This window comes from Puntigrus tetrazona, chromosome 15 (genome assembly GCF_018831695.1).
Source record: "Puntigrus tetrazona isolate hp1 chromosome 15, ASM1883169v1, whole genome shotgun sequence".
Taxonomy (NCBI): Eukaryota; Metazoa; Chordata; class Actinopteri; order Cypriniformes; family Cyprinidae; genus Puntigrus; species Puntigrus tetrazona.
In genome coordinates, this window is record NC_056713.1 from 6,876,257 (window position 1) to 6,901,697 (window position 25,441).

Sequence of the window (25,441 nt, forward strand, 5' to 3'; positions counted from 1 at the left end):
CACATCAGTTAACCCCAACTAGTATAGAATACAAATTAATGGTTATTTTCCAGCACTGTACTAGATTTCTTAACCAATAAAAATACATAAGAAAAAGAAATTAATTGTGATTATTTGTGATTTTTTTTTTTAATTTCTCCCCTCATTTAAAAAAATTATGGCTACACACCAATGTGTGCAGTACAGAAAACAGTGCACAAACCTTTTTTTGCAATTTAGATATCATTCCAAAACCAAAATCTAGGTATGTGTTAATATGTTAAATAACATGCTCTTTTTTTCTACTGAAAATGTGCTTGAAGTCCTCCTTTGTTGTTATAACAAACTACAATTTTAATGTGATTTTAAATCTTTTAAATCAAGAAGACTCATAGGCTGTTGACAAGACAAGACACGACAATTTATAAGACAAATATATTTTGCTCCAAAATCACTATATAACACTATCAGTCGTGTTTAAAACAGTTAGCTTGTGTGGTTTCATGGTGTCTGACCGATTCACTGTTTTCGTGCGGACTGAAAACAAGCATGGTGGAAGGAAGACACGAGGCTGATGATGAGCTTGTCGTTAAGTCAAGAGACTGAATAAATTATGCTGAACAATGGCATCATGTAATCATATATAGGCGTGTGCTAATGCAGCAAAAATGTTGAAAGTGTAAAAGCATTTAAAAGTATTGGAGAAAGACGCTACAATCATTTAAAGAAGGACCAGCGAGAGACTGTTTAGCACTGCATCTCGTGCCCTTAATGGTAAGAGGAAGGATGACTGTTGCTGGTTGATGACTAAATTTCGAAAAGACCTAATTCAAAGTAAAAATAAAAATAAACTGCAGAATTATGTCCTCTAAAAGTTGCATGTAGCTTTCTATGATGTGGCCTATTCAGACAGTGTTGCACAGCAACTTGTTAGCCAGGGTTCTGAGCTAAAAGAGAGTTACTGTAACAAGGAGGCGGAAGCCGATGTTGAATCCTTATGCAGTCATTTATTTAAATCACAAGCAGCAGACAGAAATGTTAAGGCAGGTGGAAGGTCAATGTCAAAGAGGTACAGAGGAAATCAAGCTCCCTCTGCAGTTACTCGTCAGCTGCTAGGTAATAGTTTCATGCATTTTTTAAAATAAAATAAGAAAAGTATTATGATAATAATAATTGCAACAAATCTGATAATACATTTATTATGAATCACACACAGTGTTCAAATTGGGATCGGTAATATTTTTTTACGTTTTCAAAGAATTCTCTTCTGCTCAGCAAGCCTGTATTTATTTGTACAGTAATAAATTAATGATTGATTCAAAAAGGGGCTCTCAAAATGGCCTTAAATTCTTAAATTTTATATTATTTTATTTTTTATTTTATATAAAATCTGATATCTATAAAATCAATCTTTCCGCTGCAGAAGAAACAGAAGTGACTCGAGTAGCATTCAGATGCATTTATGAGGAGAAATTATAATAGTATAGTGTTGTGAGGTAGTGTTTTAACATACATATACAGCTATATGTATATTATATTTTCATAATTATATAAATTATTTATTAATTAATATTAATTATTTTCATATTTATAATCAGAATCAGAATCAGAATAAAGTGATTCTGATTCTGATTATAAATATGAAATGTTGGGGAAAAAAAGATTAGACTAGAAGAGCCAGTAGATAACTGATTCATTGAAGAATGAAGCAAGTGAATGGACCACTGAATCATTGATTCAGATGATTCAATATTTAAAAATGTGAATTATTCATTAACAAAACGCCGCTGCTGTGTGTGTTACATGTGAACGACTGTTCTGCTGTGATCTTTGTTTGACAGTAAACAGTATATCCTTTCAATAATTTCAAATACTGAACTAAAATTTTTATTAACTACTAATTTTAACTATTGTATGTAATATCAAATTTGCAATCATGGTTTTCAAGGAACTTCCCTCTCTTGGTTGTGTCATGTTGCTTAACTTGGCTGTATGTTATAAATATAAAAACAGATATGTTTCTTCTCTGGGCAGTTGCTTTACTTGTTTTAATTTCTCCATGAGATCCTCTCACATATATAAGCACGTGAGCCTCGTTGGCACTACCAATGTCTCCATTTACATGCACTGAATGTAATAAAATCAGATCCATTTTTATTAAAAATTGGGTGCAGTTAGATGTTTTAATCAGATTAGCTGTCTGGTCAGACAAGTGACATTGTTTTCTATCAGTTGCATCTTCTTTATTTAGCATTAATGTTGAATTACTCAACCAAGATGGCGCCGTTGAGTTCGGCTGCCGTCACGACCGCTCCGGCAAAACTTTTTGTTTTTCTGTTAATTGTTAGTATTTTGGATAGTCTGCGCGGTTCTCTCTCACGCTCCTGCACACCAAACCTGGAACTTCTGACCATCAAATGTCGCCCTTTCTATCTTCCACGGAAATTCAGCTCGGTCAGTCAGCGCCGTTTACATTCCACCTCAAGCGGACACGGACCCTGCAATATGGGATTTACACGACCACCTCACAACACACCAGTCACAGCACGGGGACGCCGCACTCATTGTGCTGGGGGATTTTAACAGTGCAAACCTCAAGCGCGCACTGCCAAACTTTCACCAGCACATCACCTGCCCCACCAGGGGTGAAAGGACATGTTACACACTGTTCACACCCTTCAGAGAGAGCTACAAGGCAAAATCATGCCCACCGTTTGGTAAATCGGACCATGCCGCCATCTTCCTCGTACCTGTTTACAAACAGAGGCTGAAACAGGAAGCCCCGGTACAGAGGGAGGTGTCACGCTGGTCTGACCATTCGATGGCCGCTCTGCAGGACGCTTTGGATGACGCAGACTGGGCCATGTTCAGGTGTAGCTCCGAGGACGTCAACGTGTTCATGGAAGCGGTGGTGGGATTCATCGGGAAACTAGCGGATGACACGGTAGAGAAAACCGTCATCAGGACGTTTCCCAACCAGAAGCCGTGGGTAGACAAAACTATCCGCGACTCTCTGAAATCCCGCTCCGTAGCCTATAACACGGGGATAGTCACCGGGGATATGTCTGAATACAAGGCTGCGTCGTACAGCGTGCGCAGAGCGGTAAAGGAGGCAAAGAGGCGCTACGGGAGGAAACTTGAGTCACAGTTTCAACACAGTGACTCTAGGAGCCTTTGGCAGGGACTGAGAAACATCACGGACTATAAAACGCCAACCACCAGAGTGGAAAGCGCGGATGCTTCTCTGGCAGACGAGCTAAACATCTTTTATGCTCGTTTAGAGGCACCATAGTTCCCTCCACGCTCACCTCGAAGTTGGAGGTCCTGGGACTCAGCCCATCCCTGTGTCACTGGATCACGAACTTCCTAACTGACAGACCACAAGCCGTACGGATGGGAAAACACACCTCATCCTCCCTCACTCTCAGCACTGGAGCCCCTCAGGGTTGTGTTCTGAGCCCCCTGCTGTACTCGCTGTACACACATGACTGTGTGGCCACTACAAACTCCACCACCATCGTTAAATTTGCTGACGACACTGTCGTGGTGGGCCTGATCTCCAACAACGATGAGATGGCCTACCTTCAGGAGATCAACAACCTGGAGAGATGGTGTCAGGAGAACAATCTGCTCCTGAACGTCAGCAAAACCAAGGAGTTAATAGTGGACTTCAGCACGAAGCAGGTGCGCTCTTACCATCCCATCATGATCAACGGGACCCCAGTGGAGAGAGTGGACAGTTTTCGGTACCTGGGTGTTCACATCACACAGGACCTGTCTTGGTCCTGTCACATCAACACCCTGGTGAAGAAGGCCCAGCAGCGTCTATACCATCTGAGGCGCTTCAGACTCCCATCTCAGGGACTTCAGACTCTTTTCACTGCTGAACGTTCAGGAAAGTGCTTGCGGTCAGCTGAGCGCACCCTGAAGGCAAACACAGAGAAGAATGAGGAGGAGCTTTTCTTTCCGCAGGCCATCTGAGTCAAAACCAGAGAACACCCAGCACCTAGGCCATTCGGAATTTCCATGAACACCCAGCCCTCTTTCCCAGATACTCGCCACTTACTTGGACAATTGCACTAGTCACTTTGCACTGGACATTCGCACAGCCACTTTACATTGAGAATTGAGAATTAGAATTAGTTATTGAGAATTATAGAGGTTCACAAGGTGATGTTTTATTGGTTAATACGATGTCACCATCTTTGAGATCAGTGTTTGCTTTAGTTGGGCTCTTGACCCCTGTGTTTGATCACTCTCTCTGTAGTGATGTATGTGCTGTTGTGAAGCAGAGAGATCTGTCCTGGACACTAAACAGATGTTAGTTGCTTTTTTGTGATAAGATAATCATAATGGGCTGACCTGGTAATATCCGAAACAAGTTTTGGCAGTTACATTAAAAGGTTTAGGTTTTGCATGATCAACCCTGTGACACTACAGCATGCAAGGGAAGCGTTTATCTAATAATTAAGGTAAAATTTTAAATGTATATAACACATACATTTAAGTACCCAGTACTGTTTAGACACATACAGTGAAGTTTATATGCTTCATGATGTTCATTCATCATGAGCTATAAGAAGAAACAAAAGACTTCTTTCATTAAATTAGTCACTTAATTATCTTTACATCTTTAACCCTTTAAAAGTCCAAAATAATCCCATTATCAATAAAGGATATATAGCATCTCTCTTTTGATATATATTTTCCATTACTGTTTATAAAAAAATACTTGGTCTGAAATGACACTTCAGTTCAGTAGTGAGATGCGACAGCGATGTTATTTTCCCACACTGTGGTTCTCACAGGTTTGTACAGAAGTTTCACACTAAGTGAAGATGCTGAGAACTGCTGGTTGTGGTCACACTGTGATGATGTGAAGAGCTCAATATGTGTTTAGAGTTAAAACAAGAGTGAAGCACAAAAAAAAGTATTCATAGATTTGAGAAATCTTTTAGACAGGTAAATGTGGCTAATATAATGCTCTTTATTGTCTAAAGCAACTGAATGAACACTGTAATTTTACAAATTTATGTAATTCTGCATGAAGCAAGAATAAAACCAGTTCTGAAAAACTGATGCAAGCTTTTCCTTTTTATTTTTCTGTAGTACTTCCTCTTTCACACTTACCTCTTCTCCAAATACACAAACTTGACTCTTATATGACTCATATGCTCTATTTCCATGAGTATGTGTAGAACTTATTTACCTGATGGAACACACAAAAAATCTTTACATAGCTTTATTTTTATTTTAAATACTTAAATCAACTTTTACATGTCTGTTCAGTAGATTCTATAATACAACACAGTTTAATTGAGACAAGGCTCTGCAATTTAGGGTACATGTCACTTTCGTGTCAGTTTGCATTGCACAGAGTAGCCATGTAGTGTCAATTTCAATTTGAAGAACGTCCATAGTTTCAATTGTTTGTCTGGCATATATGTACAAATACTTACTTTTATTGCAGCACCTAACACTACCATCTACCCTAAACCTACCCACTTCTGAACAAAGTAAAACACACACAGGCAAACATGAGTGCAGTCACAAAAACTGACCATAAGCAGCATAAAAGCATCACAAACAAGTTGTGTTGCATTCTAAGTCCTGAAGCCATACGATGTCTTTATGCCAAGAAGACAGTGAAACACAAGAAGTAAATCTCTGAAAATGATCTCGCTCTGTTAATGCATTTACACCTCATTCAAAATAATACTACCATCCGGTAGAATGACACGATCAGTCATGAGACACACAAGAGGCAATCTTCTGCTGCCATTTTTTGATTTTGTGCACAGAGACAGGAAGAGTGGCCGACAGAAATGGTGATGCTTGACGAGCATTTAACCTTTTGGCACTCTGAAGATTTTTGTGATCAGTTATGATGGTAAAGGGGAATTGAGCTCCCCCTAACCAATGCCTCCACTTCTTGCGGGCAATCTTGATGGCTAATAGCTCACGGTCGCCTATGCCATAGTTACGTTTGGCTGGGGATAGTTTCCGGAAATAGTACACACACGGATGTAGAGCTCGAGTTTCATGAGACCACTGAGAAAGGACAGCCCCCACGCCCAAGTCTGCTGGATCTACCTCCACGACGAAGGGCTTGGCAGGGTTTGAATGATGAAGGATAGGAGCTGTTGTGAAGAGGTCTTTTAATTCAGAGAAAACTTGTTGTGCTTCAGGAGTCCAGTGGAGGGTTGTCCTCCTTTATGAAGTGAGGTTAGTGGTACGGATTGGAGACTGTAATTTTTTATGAACCGACGGTAAAAGTTTGCAAACCCCAAAAAGCGTTGTAATGTTCCGTCCATTTGGTAACTGCTTCAACCTTTTCAGACTCCATGCAAACCTCTTCGGTGGAGATCATGTACCAGAGGAAGGAGATGGCAGTTTGATGGAATTCACATTTTTCGGTTTTGAGGTACAAGTTGTGCTGACGGAGGTGTGGAAGGACATGGAGGACGTAACAGAGGTGTTACTTCAGGTTACAAGAATAGATGAGAATATTGTCGATGTAAATGATGGTGAACTTGTGAAGATAATCATGGAAGATCTCGTTCATAAAGTTTTAGAATATGGAGGGCGTGTGGCATGTGGCGTCATTTAGAACCCAGTAGTCAATGCATGGGAGTAGGCCCCTATCCATCTTAGCCACGAAGAAGAAGCTAGATGCCACTGGGGATGTGGATGGTCTGATGAACCCTTGTTGCAGAGCTTCCTGGATGTAAGCCTCCATGGCTTCATGGTTGGGACGAGAGAGAGGGTAAATTTTTGCAGCGTCTGGCAGCAGGTCGATGCTACAGTCCCAGGGCCAGTGAGGTGGTAATTGGGTAGCTCGTTCTTTACTGAAAACGTCCGAGAATGACTGATAAATGGTTGGGATGGTGGCGGAGATGAGGGTATTGGGATTTTCAACTGAGGTAGCGTGAATGCAAAGAGGGACGTGACGACTCCGAACGTGGTGACTGATGGTGATAGCCGTGATCCTTGCATTGGGAACTCCACTCCTGAATCTCACCTGTGCTCCAGTCAACACTAGGTTGATGTTGACTTAACCATGGGTGACTGAGAATTATATCCACCGTAGCATTCGTGGTTATCGTTCTGGGAGATGAGCGTTAGTTCGTTGGTTTTTCTTTCGCCCAATGGTGAGTCCTCGATGGTTGTGATGGGATACCATATTTCGTTGAGGACTGTGGGTACTTGATGCTTGGACACGAAGTGGGAGGAGATGAAGATACTCGCAGCGTCCGAATCCACCAGGACATGTACGGGGAGAGTACAGGAGTTAATGATGAGTTGTGCTCTAATATGAGGTGTATGAGAAACAGAGGGGTTTAGTGATACAGTATTCACCATTGGGCTAGGCGGCAGAACTGGGCAGTTGCGGATGAGTGGCTTCTCCAAGGTACAGGCATAACTTCTGGCGTACTTGGCGTTGTCTTTCAGGAAGAAACGCTGATGGTTGTCTTTATAAAGGAGATTAAAAGTATCATCATAAATGACCATTTGTTTGCAAAGCTGTAGTTAGAGACCTTTATGGTATGCGGCCAAGAGAGCTACCTGATTTTAACTGCTGGTGGTGGCTAGAGTGTGGAAACAGAGTTTATATTCAAGGATATTAGAGGATTCTTGTCTTAGGTTGATCAGTTCGTCATGTACTGAAAGGGGGGTGAGGGCAACTCTTTAAAATGGTCTACGAAGCAGGAGAGTGAGAATAGACACAATGCCCATTTCAAAGCGCATCTAGTGAGAAGAGATATAATAAAGGCAATCTTAGAAACTTCATTCTGGATGTTTGCTTCGATATAAAGTGAACATTGTAGGAGGATGCCATAACAGCTAATAGGATTGCTGGAGAAAAGAGCAGGGCGTGAGCTGGCTGAGCCATGCGGTGTGCCAGTGGTAGCTTCGGCTTGCGGAATTAGCATGGGTAAAGTCTGTCGTAGAGCATTAACTAGCTTGGTGAAGGTATCAGACGCAGCTCTGGTAGCCGTATTTATTGAAGTGCACAATATTTACAAAATTTGATTTCGGTAAGTAGTGAACAATGGACACATCTGCAGGTGATCGTGATTAGAACTCAGGTTCACAGGTGGGTTAAGTAGGAGATTGTGTGGGCGGTGCTTGATCCTGGGAACTGGGACTGGTGTTACGTGCCGCGCGTGTGACAGTAGCCTACACAATAATATTGTATTAAATGCAGTCTTTTACTTATTAATTTTTGTTAAGTTAATGATCATTATGGACCCTCCCAGAGGCACATTTTCTACTAATTAAATTTCTTTATGTAACAGAAAATGAAATTATTGTACTTTAAAACTGTTTTTAGGCTTGGTTCTTCCAAACTAAATCTTTTCTCAAAGCACTGCAATCAAAACATTTACATTTAATCACGTTTTTATCCAAAGTGAAATAAAATTGGGGAAAACACGAAGAGATTCATCTTAAAAAGGCAATCAGGCAGAAGAAGTGCTTATAATACCAACTCTCAGGTATTTTTCATATAAGTACAAGCCAGAAAGCCAAGGAATAAATTAAGAGAAAAACAAAAGGTTTTTTGTTTTTTTGTTTCAAGTACAGTAATGTCGAAAGAGATGGTTGAAGATATAACATATAATTTGACTAAAATGATTCAAATCTTGATTCAGAGCTCTGTCTGGAAGTACTTGACGTACTCTGTATCAGGTGAACATCATCATCACTGAAATGCAGACATGTACATCCCTCTTTTTCACACATTATTGTAGCACAGTTTGTGCTGAATACAAAATAATTACCAATAGTGTGTTAAAAGAAGCAGAAAAAAGCACAGATGTCAGGGCGTCTCAAAACATCTCAAGGGCCCCAAAATCACCTCGGACCCCAGAGGGTTAAACCTTTATGGATTCTGGTTTTGGATTACCCTAAAAAACTGTATTTGAATTCTCCAATCTTCATGTCCTTGTGCTGATCGTACCTTGACTATGAATCATGACAACATTTCTGTCCAAAATTTTTTTTTTACATTTTCTGAAAACTTCTAATGACATTTTCTCACACATGAGGTATTTGTATGTCTGTAATGTGTCGTGTTGGATCTGACTGTATGTTTCAGGAAGTCTTGAGACTTTAACACAGTCTGTGTTTAACCGTCTGTCATGATTCAGTCAGTATGGAGCTCAGTCAACTTCCTCTTGTGTTCTGTGAGTATTGCTTTCTCTGAAAGGATTTCAGTGGATTTTATTTCATTTTTTATGAAGGGGATCAAGGGATTTAGTATTTTTTCCTTTAATTGCTGCTCTCAGATCCAGCTGTAATTCATGATATATATATATATATATATATATATATATATATATATATATATATATATATAAAAGAATAATCTGGAGGAGGGGCACGGTCAATGCTGTTTGTGTCAGATATTAAACTTGTGTTTTTCATGCTTTATAATAATGTTTGTTGAATCAGTTCTGCTGGTGTTTGTTCAGATGTTTAATGTAGTTTCTTTATTCCTCTGCTTGTGATCAGACTCTTGATTCTCTGCTATGTATGGAGATGAAAACTGTCAAATATTAAACTGGTGTCTCAGTGTTCATCTGCACACATATATGCAGTCCTCCATACAAAATCTTAGTATGACTTCATCTTTATTACTGCACTGAAAAAAAGGTTTCAATATATCCAATTAGAAATAAATTCATGAATAAATGATTCACATCTATATTTTATACCAATTAAAAAATAATTAACTTGCACTAAACAGTTTTTTTTTAATTCATCAAATAACAAAACAGGTTAAAGTTTGCGTTTCCAGAAAACAACTATGGTCATAAGTTAATTATTTGGTTAAAGCACTGTTTTCATCCACTCTGTAAATTTGAAAGTTCAATCCCATGTTTAACATTTTTAAGCATAATTACATGACAGTTAAGTACCAACCAAAACCAACTGAGAACGTTGCTTTTGGTCTTTTTTTTATTTGTTGTAAAATAAAAAACACTTTTAGACATGACAGAAATTAATTCAAAAAGAAAGTCAAAGAAGTCAGCCAAAGGTGAAAGTCTTTGAATGAAGAGAGGTTCATTCCATTTTGTAGGTTCTGCCCATTTTTGGAGTTCCTGCCCTTTTTTGGAGATCTCAGTTTCTTTTTCATTGGCTCCGCCCATCAGTGTTTGATTGACATTGGTGGTGTAGCTCCTAAAACATAACACATTTTGACCTGATTGATCGTTAACCCCGTTCAAATCTACCCTCTGCCAAAATCATTTATTCTTTTTCCTCATTACAGATCAGAAATATGTTTATTTTCAATAAGAATGACATATTTAAAAAAAAGAAAAATAATGAAAATAAAGTCGCAAGTGCAAAATTAATAAATATTATTTATCAGGTTTGTATAAATAGCATCTACTGTTACATTTATTTCAAAGCATTTTCAGCTATTTTTATATAAAGTAAAAGGAGCCTATTGTTATTTTCCACTTGATGTTAGCAGCATCTTGATAATAAAATTCTAAATAGAATCTATTTGTATTTATAACGTTAACCCCCTCCGGTCCCTGGTACTACTTCTTCACCCTCATTCTTCTTATGGCTCTGTCTGAAGAACATTTCAATAGATGGCACAAATCTCCATTTCTATAAAAAGCATCTATTGCTTAGAATCTAGTAGAGTATTAGTAGACTGGTAGAGTTACTTTTTTAGTGTTTTTGCAAACTTATATACTGTCAGAAAAAAAGTCCCAGTTCTGTCACTGGGGCAGTATCTTTGTACCTTCCCTCTAAACAGTATATATTACATATCTGTATCTTTTCATATGTCTAATGTAATGTACACAGTATGAGCTCAATGCTGACATTCTCTTTGTGTTTTAGTGCTGATTTCAAATATCTACTCTGGACAAACTCAAGGTAAATGAATTATTACAAAATTACAAACCAGCTATTACGATTTTAAATTATTATAAATACACCTTAAGTTATTTTATGTTGTGACTAGAGGAAGAAATTTCATTGAACCAATGGCAGTGACACTAAAAATATTTTTCCTCACATTATGAACTGCTTTTTCATAAGACACTAGTGACTATAACAGCTATAGAGAACAACACTTCAGTTTAATCTGATATAGTATGCACTTTAAAGTAAACTGTTTATACAGTAAAAACAGCACGTTTTATTATTTATATTAATTTTTTAATTGTCGTTGTACAGAAAGACTGAAACCCAGAGTGATCATTAAACCTGATCAACATGTGTTCAGAGGAGAAACAGTCACTCTCAGATGTGACATATATGATGAAGGAGTCACTAGCTGGAGATACTTCTGGTATAAAGAAGGTTTAAACAGTGTTTTCAAGTATGGACAGGAACACACATTCAGTTCTGTTACTGAGTCTGACTCAGGTGAATACTCCTGTAATAGATTTAATGGATCAAAACCGTCTCCCCGCAGTGATGAAGTTACTCTGACAGTATCAGGTGAGTCTGATCATCTGTTCATACACACAAACACACATTTCATATGTTATTAATAAGTGATAATAATAATAATCAGACATTGTAAAATATATTGTCATCTGTTTTTTATAAATTGACACATACTGTATGATTGTCAAGAGTTTTTTTTTTTTTTGCTGAACTATTACTAAGTGACACCCTAAACTAGTTCTTCAAATGATGAGTCTCTTCAACACTTCCCTGTTTAAAAAAGCTTTGTAGGAATGGTTTTGTGTTTGGTAAGAGCTCCACATACTGGTCAGAAGAAAGACTAATTTTATCATCATTGATCACTCTGTCGTTCTGAAATGTTTTGTAAACTGCTGTATCTGATCAGAACTTTGGTCACTGATGAGTCTCAGTAGTTCAGACTCTGTTAAACTAAAGGCTGTGGGTCTGAAGCGGCTGTAGTGAGAACAAATCAAAAGTGACAAAATAGTCCCCTCACTGATTCGGTGCATTGCTGTTTTTTGGGGGTTAAACCGTGCTGTATTTTAACACACGTGTGTGTCAGGTTAAGGACAACACATTTAGTTCATCTGAACACGACCAGTTCTTCTTCTTAACTCAGGTTGATATTCTTCAAATGTTTAAATAGTGAATATTTAAGAATAACACATCTCTGACACAAACTGTTATTTATGACACATTAGTGCGTTAATAAAAACAGATGCGTTAAAAACAACACAACTTGTGTTAAAACTTAACCCGCCAGTGTGTTTAGTTAAGGACAACACTTTGTATTAATTTAATTTTAAAATGATTTTCTTAATACAAGCAGTCTGTTAAAATATAACACACTAATGTGTCATAAATCATAAAATGTGTCGTAGATGAGATCAGTGTTGTGTCTGAGTACAGCTTCTGAACACTTTGCTAAGGACTTATAAAGAGTTAAAGACCTAATGAGATAATTAAGTGACTAATTAAATGATGATTGTGAATTAGTGATGAACACCTGCTGTTACTGAGACTTACAGAGGATCAGATATTGATGTTTTATTGGTTCAAATGATGATGTCACCATCATGGAGGACTGTGTTTGCTTTAGTTGGGCTCTTGGCCATTTTACCAATTTAAAAGAATATGCTTTTAAGCATTTACAATGTTATTTTTTACAGCAAGCTTTAGTAAGTTGATGCTGTATCTTCTCTAAAGGTCGGGGGTGAGTGGGGCAATGAGCCAGTGCTTGTAGTTTATAATTTCACCACCAGAACCTAGAAACTAAAAAGTAAAGCATGTAAAGCATTATTCACTAAAATAGAAAAATGTTGAATTTTAACAAACCATCATTATTGTGATCAGAGTTTACTTTAGTGGGACTTTTTCTTTGAAAGATCAGTATAAATGCTAATGCTTTAATAAAAAAAAAAAAAGTTTTAAAAATGTTTCAAACCACTAAAAGTTTGAGTGAATTAAAAATGTTTCAGTCAATATGTGAGTAAAAATTGATTTGTGTATTGTTTCATGCACTTTTAATATCTGTTCTCTTAAAACACACACTTCTATCAAGAACCAGCTTCTGAATCTCAATGACGGTGACAGAAAGAAAAAGAATGCTCCCAGAATGCATTGCAACAAAATTATGTTAATATTTTTACAATTTCATCTACATCATCTTATCATGTCTTCTACTAGTTTTCTTTGTCATTACAAAGTGTTTTTAAAAAACAGAATTGCAGCTAAAAGAGGAAAAACAAAACAACACTAAACAGTCCAAGACCGAGTTCTTTCTCAAGAAGAACTTCTGTATGAAAATCAAACTTGAGTTCATTTCCTAAAACCATCATCAGTCAACTATGGCCACAAGTTCTGTTAAACTCCTTTGATAACAACAGAGCTTCTGACCTTAGTTACCTAGTTATAAAATATACATGTGAACCATTAAACTATTATTTTAATTGAATGAATTAAAAGAATTAAAAAATTGAATGTTAAGATGTTATAAGTTATAAAATATAGATGCAAATCATTATCCTAAAGTTTTCAGAGCATTTTAATTGTACTGAGTTTAACAATGTTCCTAAATGTTGTCTGTGGACTGTATATATGTGCAGCATATCAATGTACATGTGGGTTAATATGATCTTTTCTTAAATCTGTGCTTTAGTAAATTCAAAACATTTTATTAAAATATTCGTAAAATACTTTTCTGAATATTAAGGTTGCTAATGTAATGAACTTGGCTTTCATCAACCTAAGGAGCTAAATATGATAATGATGGGAGCTCGTGTCACTTAAGGTGAGGTTATGAGTGCATCACATTAGAAAGATTGATAACTTCTAGAACCTTTTTCTGTATCTTCAACACAAGGAAAACACAAGTGTAATAAAATTGATTTTATTAACAGAAGACAGACAAAAGTAATCAGCAACTACTAAATGAATACATCTATTAATAGGAATAAAGTGCATAAGTGATTATGTTGGATGCTGCTATTTTAGAGTTATATTCTGAAAGAAATGAGGTAAAGAACCTTGTATGCATCTAACAAACTGCTATCAGCTTAATAATATCTAATGTAAATGAGAAAATCATATACTGATACACAACAGTGACGAGGTCTCTGGAAGAGGTCTGGATAAATGATAGTTAGGTTCTCTGGGGTCTCTCTGGAGTGAGTCTGGTGACAGGGACTTCATCCACTGCTCTAGCATTCAATATTCATGATGCATAACAAAATGTTTTTATTTTCAAAGCTTCTGGACATCAGTTTAGGAGTTTGTTTCTGACCCTGCCATTGTTTTTGGTTGGATTTAAAATGTAGTTATCTCAAAAAGCTGAGGACACATGATAGGCCCTGTTTGGATGAGCATATGATACTCATCTGGGTCGTACATAAGTGTGCTTAAGTGCTGCTAGATGACAAGTCTTCTACTTTAACTAATACTTTTTTCTTTTTCGAATCTTGGAAGCATATGAGATTAAAGTGAAACCTGTACAAACAGTGCACATAAGAGAGTGGCTGCATGTTTTTGTAAATTTCAGCAAATGTATGAGATCACAGATTACAAGCTTCCCATCTGAAACAACCCACAGAGTAAAACTACAATAATATCTGTGAGCTAAGATTTTGGCCAAATCACACATCAACAGGGACCTTAAAACTTCCCCCTGGACTACTCTGGTCCGACTGCTTTTCCAGTGTTCTTACATGATTAACACATTACATTTTTACTAAATTTTATTAAATTAACTAACTATTCACTGTGTCTATCTAGTCATGATGAAGATGAACACATTTCAGTTTCTTCAGGCAACACATTTTTACAGCGATGTTATTATTCCAGCTAGTCACAGCAATGAATATACAATAACACATGATTATATATAAATCAGCAGTTTGTTGTTTTACACACATGCATTTATTTCATAAATGTCAATCAAACTTTAGATGCGCACATAACAACATTAGAAAGGTTCAAGAAAGTGTTGTCTTTTAAGAAGTGTGCAAACTCAAGCCTTTTTGACAATCGTTTCTGTCCAGTCCGCTGGTCTTATGGTGGTTTTGTTTGGTCTGTCAGTGGCATCAAGTATGTGATCATATTTCTGATTTGAGGCCTGCTTGTGTGTCACTTGAAAAAAAACAGGCCAATCAGAAGAGAAGCTCATGAATAGTAATTAGACAGAGCAAAATCAACCTGTTTTTGACAGAGCTATATAACAGAACTATTTACTGATGTTACTTTTATGGTATCTCTAAATGAGTTAGAGAGACATCTGATGTACCAGAAATGTAAGATTAATTTACTGCAATTACAAAATTAAATAAAAACTATAACCTGACAATTAGTAAATAAATTTCTGTTATTCCAGAAAATTGAACGTTTACACAAATTTGATTTTAAAATTTGTATTAAAATGTACTAATTGCAGAAAATGAAATCTAAAGTATAATGAAGTGAGATGTAGTGAGATAACCCATATTTGGAATTTTTGTTTTGCATGAATCCCATCCAAGTGCAAAAAAATACAGGTTCAGTAAAAAAAAAGAAATGTATGGCTTAATGGTTTCTTTACATTGCAGTGGTGCTATATAACACCTTTACAACCCCAGAGAACCGCTGAAGAATCATAAAGGTGCTCCACCGGTTCTTTACACATTATCTGTGCTATACAGCACATGAACCTCTCCAAAGAACCGCTGAAGATCCTTCTGTGTTTTTTAGAGTGTATGCTTTTACACTGAGCAGATTTAGAGCTGGGTGATAGACTATGTTGATAAAGAATACACTGTTTGTTTAACGAACCAGAGGCGGAAGCCGGAGTAGATTCTATATGCAGAGTTTTTAATGGAGACAGCAAACAAATCCAAACGTAATCCAAACTCAGCGTCAAATAATCAGGAAAAGGTTCAAACACAATAATCAGTCCAATTCGAGTCGTTAAGGCAAGGGGTAATCCAAAAAACAATAGTAAAGAAAAACAGGCAATAGGTCAAAACACGATATAAACAGACAGATAAAGAAACGCTTGGTATGCAGTGATGAGCTGGCAATACTTCGCACCAGGCTGTTGTTTGGGCCTGGTTAAAATGGCCGCCAAAAGGGAAGTGGGCGTGGAGAAAGCAGAGGAAGAGCTGACAGTCAGAACTCTGGGGAAGGCTCCCTCTGCTGGTGTGGCGTTACAGGGCGTCATAAAGGGCCACCAGAATGAGTTCTGTGTTAGCTTGATGGATCGAGATATTCCTGGATGGCCTGAGCTCAAAGATGTGTGAACCCACTGCATCACTCTTCTTCTTAGTGTTTGTGGAACATATTGTTTGTTGGGAGGACAATTAGTTGGTGACGGTTCGTGTTGGGTAGCTTGTTGGATTTCATCCATTATATCCCAGTTGATGGGTGCGATGATTACGGCTGGGTTCAGGATGGGTTCTGAGGTATGTGTCTGATGAGGGGGATCATGTCTCCGTGACAACGCGTCTGCTTTGCTGTTCTTGCTTCCTGGGCGGTAAGTGACAGTGAACTGAAATCTTGAAAAGAAAAGTGACCATCGTGCTTGACGTGGGTTGAGTCTCTTAGCAGCTTTGACATATTCAAGGTTTTTATGGTCAGTGATTACTTGAAATGGATGTAGTGCCCCTTCTAGCCAATGCCTCCACTCTTCAATGGCTGCTTTCATAGAGAGAAGTTCCTTATTGCCGACATCATAGTTTCTTTCTGCTGTGGAAAGCTTTCTGGAAAAGAAAGCACAGGGGTACAATTTTGCAGGTTGATCATGACGCTGTGAGAGCACCGCACCAATGCCACAATCAGAGGCGTCCACTTCCAGGATGAATGGAAGGTCGGGTTTTGGATGTCTCAGGATTGGGGCTGTAGTAAAAGTGGTTTTCAGGTTATTGAAGGCGGTGTCTGCTTGTTCGGTCCAATGTAACCTTGAGGGTTTACCTTTGAGTAGTGAGGTCAGAGGGGCGGCTATTAAACTGTAATTTCTGATGAACCGGCAGTAGAAATTAGCAAATCCTAGGAACCGTTGTAGTTCTTTGACTGTGGAGGGCCTGGGCCATTCAGTGACAGCAGTGATTTTAGCATTGTCCATTTCCACGCCGTGATGACTTATATTGTATCCTAGAAAGGATGTCTGGAATACATGAAACTCACATTTCTCTGCCTTGTTGTACAAGTTATGTTCTAGAAGACGGGAAAGGACAATCCTCACATGATCCACATGTTCATCCTCAGATCTGGAGTAGATCAGAATATCATCAATGTAAGCGATTACAAACTTGTGAAGAATATCCCTGAAGATCTCGTTGATGAAGGACTGAAATACTGCTGGAGCGTTGGCAAGTCCATACGGCATCACCTGGTACTCATAGTGCCCCTGAGTGGTGAGAAATGCAGTTTTCCATTCATCTCCTTCCTTGATTCTGATGAGGTTGTAGGCACTTCTGAGATCGAGTTTGGTGTAAATCTTGGCTTCGCGAAGTTGTTCCAATGCAGCTGGGACCAGTGGTAATGGATAACGGAATTTAACAGTGACATGGTTGAGACCTCGGTAGTCGATACATGGTCGTAATCCTCCATCTTTTTTCTCAACAAAAAAAACCCCAGCTGCAGCGGGAGAAGTGGATGGACGAATAAATCCAGAGTTCAAAACCTCGTTGATATACTCTTCCATAGCTTGGGACTCCTGACGAGACAGGGAATAAATCTTACTTTTGGGTGGCATAGCGTTGGGCAGGAGATCAATGGCACAATCCCAGGGCCGATGTGGTGGCAATTGAGTGGCCTTAGTTTTACTAAAAACTTCCCGCAGGTTATTATAGCATTGTGGAATCGTGGGAGTCTGTGAGCTGAGGGGACTTTCCACACTAGTGGCGAGACATGGCAATGATGGGCAGTTGTGCAGACAGTGCTTTCGGCAGAACTGAGACCAGTGTGTGAGTTCCCCATTGAACCAAGAAAAACTTGGGTCATGAGTGGAAAGCCATGGGTATCCGAGGATGATTTCATACTTGGGTGAGTCAATTACATACAGTGAAATGAGTTCTTGATGAAACAATCCAGTTTGTAGACGTATGGGTGATGTCTGTCTGGTGATACCCCCTTTTATGGGTTTATTTTCCACAGTGGTGATTCCAATGGCTGGCAAACATGGTATGGTGGAGATATGGTGTTGATGAATGAGATTCTGGTTAATGAGATTAAGTGCAGCTCCAGAGTCAATCAGTGCTGTTAACAGAATAGGACCATCGTCAGTAGTTATCTGGACTGGTACAGTAACAGCCTTGAATATTTGTAAGGAGAAACCATCACAACTCACCCGGGTTGAATCAGCTGCCTTCTTCCGGGCCTTGTGTGGACACTGGTGATTGCGATGGCCTTGTTCTCCACAGTAGAAACAGAGATTCAGTTCTTGGCGCCGATTTCTCTCAGTCTCAGATAGGCTGGTAGCTCCAATTTGCATAGGTTCAGAGCCAGACTGTTCAGGTGTACGGCTGGACACAGGTGCAAAATGGGGTGATGAAATGCGTGTGGTCCTCCGTCTTCGTACACTCCGTTGTAAGTTATCTAACTTAATGGCGGTATTGACATACTCCGTGAAAGACAAATCCTCTCCTCTGCAGGCCATCTCAGTTTGCAATTCCGGATTGAGACTTTGTTTAAAGACGGCTTTGAGTGAGACATCATTCCACCCACTTTGTGCTGCTAAGGTGCGAAACTCAATGGCATAGTCTGCTGCTGTGCGACTTCCTTGAGTTAAATGCAGAATCCGTGTTGATACATCCTGGCCCCCTGCAGGATATTCAAACACTTCACGAATTTGGTTCATAAAATATTAAGCAGAAGTACGCAGATTTACGTCTGTTTCCAATAGTGACATGATCAGTGAACACTTATCTGCTTCGGAATGATCTGTCATACTTCCCAGGTAGGTGCGAGTTTGGCGAATAAACCCTTTGCATTGCTCAGCAGAACCATCAAATTTTTCTGGCAGTGCCAGTCTTACTGTAGGAGGTTGCGTGGGTGGAAGCGAACGGATATAATGAAGCAGATGATTGTTTGCTGCTTGCACTTGAGCCAGCTGTTCCTGATAATTCTTCATAAGTTCACTCTGGTAAGTGAACGCAGCCTGTAGTTGTGAAACCTCCGCTGGATTCGGTGAAGGCGAAGTATTCTGTAACGAACCAGAGGCGGAAGCCGGAGTAGATTCCATATGCTGAGTTTTTAATGGAGACAGCAAACAAATCCAAACGTAATCCAAACTCAGCGTCAAATAATCAGGAAAAGGTTCAAACACAATAATCAGTCCAATTCGAGTCGTCAAGGCAAGGGGTAATCCAAAAAACAATAGTCAAGAAAAACAGGCAATAGGTCAAAACACGATATAAACAGACAGATAAAGAAACGCTTGGTATGCAGTGATGAGCTGGCAATACTTCGCACCAGGCTGTTGTTTGGGCCTGGTTAAAATGGCCGCCAAAAGGGAAGTGGGCGTGGAGAAAGCAGAGGAAGAGCTGACAGTCAGAACTCTGGGGAAGGCTCCCTCTGCTGGTGTGGCGTTACAGTTTGAGATTCAGCTGTTTTGTATAATATACAGTATATATTTATTTGTATTTATATTTATGCCTATGTTTACTCCTATGGATAAACAACTATGATGATAATACACTGCAGTTCAGTAAGACATTCACCAGACCTGCAGGACTTTTTTAATATATATTTATTTAAAAAACATCACCTATGGTGTTGACATCTGATGATCTGAATTATCATTTTCTTTATTTAAACAAATAGAGTTTATGTAGTGGTCATTTAGATTTCTCTACTGATGCTAGATACTAATGGAACCTGCTTCAGGAGAATAAAATTATCTAGATGTCTCACTTCATCAGAAACTGGAAGATGGTGTTGACATATCATGCTTGAGACAGAAATATTAGCTGAAATATTCATTTTAAAGCATATTAATGATTGAACCCTTCTCTGTTTTAGATCTAGTTGGAGGACAATAAGAGTCATAGATTTCATATAATAATGAGAAAATGAAATGGGATAATTGTGTTAAATACATTCTGTTATTAATCACTCATAACATTTACAATAGAAAATATTTGTATTTTATAGAATATAGAAGAAAATCAATACATCAGCTTATATATTTTATTAAAATGTAAACACTGAGTTCTCAATGAAAATATTTTATCAGCACTTTATACAAAGTGTTTGTGACGCACTGAGCAACGAAACTCGACTCTAGTTGTGCTTTAAAACGTAAAATCTGCCGCTTGTGTTCAGAAATGATCATCATTTGCATATAAAGATTCAACTTTGTGCTGATCCCCCGATCCTCAAGAGAAAACAAGGCTTTCACACAGAAGAAATAAACAGATTATTATAAACACACGATTATGATAGGATGTGGTTTCTATGTGATTTTCTTGAGATTTGGATATTTTCATAATAATGAATGTTAGAGAAATTTATACAGCGACAATTTTAACAACAATAAATGACCAAATTCCACATGTGACCTCAAAAGAAGATTAGTACAAACACTGGATTGTGGTTTAAAGTGATTTTGATGTAAAAAGTGTATTAATCTCATAAACTGTCTCATGTAGCATGATGCAGCTCCAGAACAGGTTCAGTTCTTCTTCAGTATCTAGTTTGTTGTCACGAACAGCACCTCTGTGGCTCTCTCCAACCACCACCGGAGGGAGCTCTCACCGGAGTACTGATCGCTTTGGCCTTTGGCTGATTAGTGCTGCCAGGTGTTTCTCATTCACCACGCCCTTTATAAGGAACTTCCCCACAGACATTCAATGCGAAGTCTTGTTTGTTTCGGCTGCAATGCTGAGCGTTTACTCCTGTGTTTGATTACCTGTTGCTGACTTAAATCGTGTTTGTTCTCTGCCTGCCTACTGACCTTTTGCCTGTTACCGTTTACGTCTTTTGAATCACCCTTGTATTGTACCGATTGCTCCTGTCTGACCCTGCCTGCCTGACCACGAATAAACCTCGTCGCATATGGATCCAACTGTCTTTGACCCTTCGTTACATTTGTCATAAAACTTCACAGAAGGTCACAAGGAAATGTTTGGTTGTATTTATTTAGAAATGCTTTTGATATTAGTTGGGTCAATGTTTACTGGGATTGATGTGACTTGGTGAATGTTTGATTATCAGAATAAAGGCTGATAATGGCTGAATAAAAACAGAAGAATTATGATAAAAGAATAATAATGATCATTATTTCTCATACCTGCATTTCTTTATTTCAACACATTTACAGGTAAATTCTAATAATTTAAAATTTGTTTTGTTGATGTAGTGAGACATATTTTTGAGCTTGATGATAAATATATAATATTTTAATGTTGAGATCACATCTCAGCTCTAAAAATTGTACTTGGTAACAAATTAGAATTTAAAAAAAAAAACTTTTATAATTACTTTGAATAATTTGTACTTAACTACAAGTGAAATTATACACATAAAAATATACTTACGAAAAAGCATCTGGAAAAATATTTTAATTTAAGTTATTTTCCCATCACTTCACTAGCTCTCTTTTCTTAGACCAGTTCAGATCATCACCGTCTCCAAAACATCCACATCTGCCTTTGCTCACACTGTTTTTCCTTCTGTCCAGCCCCATTTTACACACCTCAGATTTACTCACAGACACCTCACTAAGATCTTCTGCTGGAAAACTTTAATAACTCATAATCCCACTAACTTTATATTGACAGGTCTTCCTAAACTGACTCTGACAAATGATCCTCAGAGTCCAGTGTTCACCGGAGACTCAGTTACTCTGAGATGTGAGGGGATTCAGTCACAGAATGGATGGGAGTTTCTCTGGAGAAAAGACTCAAACCCTGAATCTACTGAAGATCAAACTAAAACAATCAAACCTGAGAAAGTCTCTGATGGAGGAAAGTACAGCTGCAGAGCACGAAGAGGAGAATATTACACAGATTACAGTAAACCTGTAACAGTAACAGTATACGGCAAGTATTTTTAACAAAAAACTGAGAGACACTCACTTAGTGAAATAACAGAATAACATTTCAGTCTGCTCTGATTTATCATCTATCTTACAGTTAACTGTGTTCATAAAACAAAAACTATTCATTATTCTCATTGCTATTTGTTGTCATTGTACAGAAAGACCAAAACCCAGAGTGAACATTAAACCTGATCAACATGTGTTCAGAGGAGAAACAGTCACTCTCAGATGTGACATATATGATGAAGGAGTCACTAGCTGGAGATACAGCTGGTATAAAGATAATTCAAGAAGAGTTTTCAGTGATGGACAGGAACACACATTCAGTTCTGTTACTGAGTCTGACTCAGGTGAATACTCCTGTGAAGGATCAGAGATCAGAGGATCACGCCGGTCACACACGAGTGATAAAGTTACTCTGAAAGTATCAGGTGAGATTCATCTCTTCATAAACACACAAACACATGTTTAACATGTTATTAATGAGAGATTTCTCTATTTCAGATCCCAAATCAGTTTTAAGTGTTTCTCCACAGAAGTGGTTGACTGAAGGAGATCCAGTGACTCTGATCTGTGAGGTTCACAACTTCTCTACAGGCTGGACGTTCAGCTGGTTCACTTTAACTGAATCACCAGGTAAGTTATGATGTGCTTCATGTGGTAACATCTGAATTAGAGATTCAGTCCAGAATATCATTTAATATATTGTCTGGTTTTACAGGTGGTTATCATCTGCTCTCAGACAGCAGCAGAGGAGCAGGAGGAAGATACAGGATCAGTTCTGCTGCTGTAGATCACACAGGAGTTTATGTGTGCAGAGCAGAGAGAGAGAAATCATCTTATAAAACACAGTACAGCAACACTCAGCTGCTGTGGGTCACCGGTGAGGTCAAACACAACTTAAACTACTGCTTCATACTGAATAAAGAGAGTTTGTATAAAGCTGTAACTGTGTTCTCAGGTGTTTCTGCTCCAGTCTCTCTGAGGGTCAGTCCCAGCAGAACTCAACACTTCACATCTGACTCTCTCTCTCTGAGCTGTGAAGACCAGAGTAACTCTACTGTATGGAGAGTGAGAACATACACAGACCTCTGGGGACTGAAAGATTGTTCATCAATACCTCGAGGATCACACACAGGATCTACATGTACAATCAGTTACGTCTATACATCACACACTGGAGTGTACTGGTGTGAGTCTGAATCTGGAGAGAAACATCATCCTGTTAATATCACTGTACACTGTGAGTCTGTGTTTCTGTTTTATTCATTTCACTGGTGTGTTTACAATTATTGCATGAAGCAGGATGATTAGACAAGTGCATTAATCATCAGTGGACAAAAACAAAACAATAAATAAATAAACAACAGTTATACAGTCAGTGTATGTCTGCTGTGTTTCTGTAGCTGAAGTGATTCTGGAGAGTCCTGTTCATCCTGTGACTGAAGGAGATAGTCTGACTCTACGCTGTTTATATCGATACACAACTCCATCAAACCTCAGAGCTGATTTCTATAAAGATGGATCACTCATCCAGAATCAAACTACAGAGATGATCATCTCTCCTGTCTCAAAGTCACACGAGGGTTTCTACTCCTGCAAACACCCAGAGAGAGGAGAGTCACCCAAGAGCTGGATCTCAGTCTCAGGTGAACACTGCTGTATTTATAAGCTCACTTTTTTTTCCACATACCCTCATTCATATCTAGTACACTATAAAGTGCTTGTCTGTGTCTTTTTCAGGGTTTCATTCAGAATCTCAGATCTCTGTTCTCTGTATACTCAGTTCTGTACTGGCAGCTTGTCCATATCTGCTGGTGACCGTCGTGCTGATTTTCAAATGCTGCAGAATGAGAGATAAATCATGACTGATTTATTATTTAAAGCATTTTCTTTGCTCACTGGGCTTATTGTGAAGTGTGAGTGTTCATTTTGGTATCTGTGCTTTAGAAAAAGACATGTTTGTCAAACAACTTTTCACTTTTCAGAAAAGCCAAAAATATAGAAAGAAAAAACAACATATAAAATGCAAATGCTGAGAAGATTGCTCCTATATGTATTTCTCAGACAGGGTTGGGTATGAGCACAGCATTCGATAACATCCACGTGCTTTTAAAAGGGTTAAAGATTTAAAGGTAATGAGAAAATTAATCATTAAATTAAATAAATATTCTGATATAATATCTCATGCGTTTGTGTAGTGGGAATTTTTCCCTCTAGTGTAGGTGTCACCAAGCCAGCAGAGGGAGCCCTTACCTCCGGATGATCCGTGTTCACTCGCTCTGCTGCTACTTCCTGTTGTGGGACTATAAATACTGTAGCAGGCTCCTCACCTGCAGGTTGTATTGTTTGATTGTTGGTTGGTTGGTTTCTAGTTTTCCTAGCGATTCCCTTGTCATAGATTCTTTGGTTTTGACCCTGCCTGTCTTTTGATACTTTGATTGTTTGCTGCCTGACCCGACCTCTGCCTGTTTTTGGATTCTGTTGTTTGCTGTGATTTGACGCCTGCCTCCTTTGACCATGTCTTTGTTCAATAAAAGCCAGTGAATGGATCCGCACGCCTCAGACCCCTCATTCATGACAGACGGGGTTGCAGTAATATTATGGTATCTTGGATAACTAGAGAAATTACAAGACCTAAGTCTTCAACCCCTAGTACATTTAATTTCTGTACCTAAAGTATGTTTTTATTTAGTAACAACGACTGAGGATTGAAGGACAGTAATTTAATAACGTACACGGTAGCTCTCTGTGTTTTAATACTAACCCTACTTTTCCTCTATAGCCCAAAACGTGCAAAAGTGTGTTTATTTGTACAGTGTTTGGTAGATGAAAAGAATAACACAACATTAACACAATAAATAAACCAAAATAAACTCTTCACTTGTGAATTGAGAAATGTAATGTATGGAATAAATACATTTTGCTTGATTTAATTTGTGTTTGAGTCTCTTTGTTATGAGGGATAAAGCAGTAAGTAATCAGGATCAAGAAAACAGTTCTCTCAAACGTTCAGAAGATATTCAGTTGTAGTAAATTTTTACTTTTCTCTTTTATGTGACACTCAACATAATATGAATCTTTTACCTCACCACAGAACTGGGCTGGTATTGAAGTGTCCGTGCATGGCAGGGAAATCAGTACAACTCCTGGGAATCTGTTCAGATCAAGTCTTTCAAAAAAACAAGAAAGAACAGTTCAGAGAAAATCAGCAAGATTCACTGTCCATAAACACAAAAAAATCACCTGTGCAAAAAATAACCGAATGCAGTTCTGTTCCCAGTTCAGTAAGTCCGTTCAGGTCCACCAAAAACATAATTTAAAAGTCTTGAGACGAAGAAAATGTAAATGTCAAGTAAGTTAACCACAAAATAGAGACTACGGAAAACAGAAAAAAGATTTAACACTCAAAAGAGGAAAATCAGTGCTGTCAAAAAATGCATTAGAAAGTCTACAATACAGTTGTCATCCACACAGCGTCAGTAACGTGTTTTCTCCATTTCTAGCCATTTATAT

At 38.3% G+C, this 25,441-nt stretch overlaps 2 protein-coding genes across 3 annotated transcripts in view; one reads left to right on the forward strand and one right to left on the reverse strand.

The window, feature by feature from the left end:
* Positions 1 to 25,441, reverse strand: part of LOC122358733 (claudin-3-like) — a 224,089-nt gene that overhangs the window by 76,881 nt on the left and 121,767 nt on the right. The gene's annotated exons all lie outside the window — the stretch shown is intronic.
* On the forward strand, positions 9,131 to 24,801 carry LOC122358729 (Fc receptor-like protein 5). 2 transcript variants are annotated; one of them, XM_043258565.1, is made up of 10 exons: positions 9,131 to 9,167; positions 10,843 to 10,878; positions 11,182 to 11,448; positions 21,666 to 21,926; positions 22,084 to 22,356; positions 22,430 to 22,561; positions 22,647 to 22,808; positions 22,887 to 23,168; positions 23,332 to 23,574; positions 23,669 to 24,801. In XM_043258565.1, the coding sequence occupies exons 1-10, from the start codon at positions 9,137 to 9,139 to the stop codon at positions 23,791 to 23,793; spliced, it is 1,812 nt and encodes a 603-aa protein (XP_043114500.1). In that variant the 5' UTR covers positions 9,131 to 9,136; the 3' UTR covers positions 23,794 to 24,801. The 2 variants fall into 2 exon arrangements, with proteins under 2 accessions (XP_043114500.1, XP_043114503.1); XM_043258568.1 differs by lacking the exon at positions 21,666 to 21,926 and having other exon boundaries at positions 23,669 to 24,800.